Genomic DNA, 2,500 nt, shown 5'->3' with positions numbered 1-2,500 from the left:
CAGTGTAGGTGGCCTCTGCAAGCCAACGCAGGTCTCTCACAGCCCTACAGATACACACAGGGAAGAGTATTGAGGAGGAAGAGGGGAAATGACTCAAGGTGTGTGTGTGTGTGTGTGTGTGTGTGTGTGTGTGTGTGTGTACTCACTGTTTGAGCTCTGTGAGGGTGCCTATGTTGGGGTCTCCCAGTCTGACGGCCTCCTGAGCGCTCTCGCCACTGTACTGAACCACGCCCACCCTGGACTCATTAAAACCAAACTGGAAAGAGACAAGACATGGTCAGTGTGTGTGTGTGTGTGTGTGTGTGTGTGTGTGTGTGTCATCCACCCATTGGACTCGTTATAGCCAAAGTCTTGCTTTTATAGCCAAAGCAAGAGACAGGAGTGGCATAAGGTCATGCCCAGTAAAATATCCTCTACTTAAACCGTCAATTTATATATTATGCCACTTACACTCACAAACGCTTTATTAGGAACACTATACTAATACTGGGTAGGGCCTCCCTTTACTCTCAAAACAGCCTCAATTCTTTGTGGCATTGATTCCACAAGATGTTGGAAACATTCCTTTTTGATTCTGGTCCATGATGACATGATTGCATCACGCAATTCCTGCAGATTCCTGCATTATCATGCTGGAAGTAGCCATTAGAAGATGGGTAAATTGTGGCCATGAAGGGATGCACATGGTCAGCAACAATACTCAAATAGGCTGTGGCATTCAAGCGATGATTCTTTGGTATTAATGGGCCCAAAGTGTGCCAAGAAAACATTCCCCACACCATTACACCACCTTCACCATGAGAAGGTGTACAGGTGTTCCTAATAAAGTGTTTGGTAAGTGTAGATCATTATCAACAGTCTACAGAAACAACTTTTACACATTTTTAGAGCCTATTACTTTTATAGTTTTCGAATGTGCATCTAATGCAATGCCTGCAGAAAAACAGTCACTGCAGGAGTCCTGATAAGTAGAGCCAGGCTTCTCTTTTTTATCACTATAAAACAAACTCTTTTATCTGTAGGGTCTCAACCCAGGACCCCCAAGTTCTCCTCGCTTACATTGCTCCTTAGAGAAAACGTGTGTGGGAGGACTTACATTGTCAACAGCTATATTGATATCAGACCTACATGGCTAGCAACACACCACAGAAAACATTTGAGCCATTTGACGATGCAAAAACAGTACACACAAAAGTGGTAATTATGTTTGTGTGATTTTGACGTTTGTTAAGAGTAGCCACTTATCTGTTTGACGTTTGTTAAGAATAGCCAGTCATTTAACTAAATGTCTAAATCACATCAATGTGTGTGCTACTTACTTTGACTTGCTGGTCTCTGATGAGTCTATCTATAACGGTGATGATGAAGTCTTTGGCCAGAGCAAAGTTGGTGGAGCCAATACTCTCAGAGCTGTCCACAATGAATGCCAGGTCCAGGGGACCACACTTACACTCTACACACACACACACACACACACACACACACACACACACACACACACACACACACACACACACATAGTAATGGGCACACAGACAAGCAACACATTAGACAGGTATTATAGTGGGAAAAGGCTTTGCATCTGTTTCAAATCAGGTTTAAAAGCTCAACACCCCAATTAAAATATAACTTACCACAACATGCTGTTGAAGAAAAAGAAGAGAAAATGAATCATTCTGAACAGAAGATAATTATCACTTCACACACTCCACAGTTAGGGCCAGTAACTTATAGACTAGAGTGCCTGTGTGTTAGGCTTATGTTGTAAAAAAAACACACAAAAAAGGATTCCAAAATGGGTTCTTCGGCTGTTTGTGTGGAAGAACCTTTTTAGAATCTTTTGGGGAAAATGGAACCTACATGGAACCCAAAAGGGTTCTTCAGAGGGTTGTCCTTTTTGGATCTAGGTCAAACCTTTTTTTCTAACAGTAAAGGGTTCTAGGTTGTGTTGTGCAGGTTGAGTGTGTGTGTGTGTGTGTGTGTGTGTGTGTGTGTGTGTGTGTGTGTGTGTGTGTGTGTGTGTGTGGAATGTGAACTCACAGCAGAGCTTCATGATGATGTCCAGGATCTCACACTCCTAAGGAGAGTTATAGAAGGCAGATGTTATTCTATAACCTCTTACAATCACACATGGCTTACAGTACTCTGGTTACCCCTGCCATGCCCTGGGCCTGGGGTCAGAGGTCAATGATGAAGAACATGTATGACTTACATCAACCCCTGGTGGTCCAGGAGACCCATCAGTTCCCTGGAGAGAGAGAGAGAGAGAGGGAGAGAGAGAGAGAGAGAGAGAGAGAAAGAGAGGGCATTACCTCATTACCTAATAGAGACATTGTTGAACTGTTAAGCACAGTGAAGGTTAGGGTTGTATCTTCCCTGAGACACTGAGAGGGAGTGAGACAGAACAATGAATTTAGGACAGGGACTGTTGTGGAGTGGTATGTGGTGATTATAATGAACTCCAGTAAAGAGCCAGATACCCAGTTTTATGTCAGCATAA

The 2,500-nt window shown here is 43.2% G+C and overlaps 1 protein-coding gene across 1 annotated transcript in view; it reads right to left on the bottom strand.

Moving 5' to 3' along the window:
* col6a1 (collagen, type VI, alpha 1) overlaps positions 1-2,500 on the bottom strand; it is a 19,135-nt gene that overhangs the window by 3,029 nt on the left and 13,606 nt on the right. Inside the window, exons 27-32 of the mRNA XM_083689541.1 lie at positions 2,213-2,248; positions 2,041-2,077; positions 1,635-1,643; positions 1,320-1,453; positions 147-256; positions 1-44 (exon numbers count right to left, since the gene is read on the bottom strand). The exon at positions 1-44 is cut by the window's left edge and continues 143 nt beyond it. Of these exons, the coding sequence (XP_083545667.1) occupies positions 1-44; positions 147-256; positions 1,320-1,453; positions 1,635-1,643; positions 2,041-2,077; positions 2,213-2,248 (370 nt within the window). The remainder of the gene's footprint in view (positions 45-146; positions 257-1,319; positions 1,454-1,634; positions 1,644-2,040; positions 2,078-2,212; positions 2,249-2,500) is intronic.

Source organism: Argentina silus (genome assembly GCF_951799395.1).
Source record: "Argentina silus genome assembly, chromosome: 18".
In the NCBI taxonomy this organism is placed as follows: Eukaryota; Metazoa; Chordata; class Actinopteri; order Argentiniformes; family Argentinidae; genus Argentina; species Argentina silus.
The sequence above is the reverse complement of the archived record's forward strand: the minus strand, read 5'-3'. Positions and strand labels throughout refer to the sequence as shown.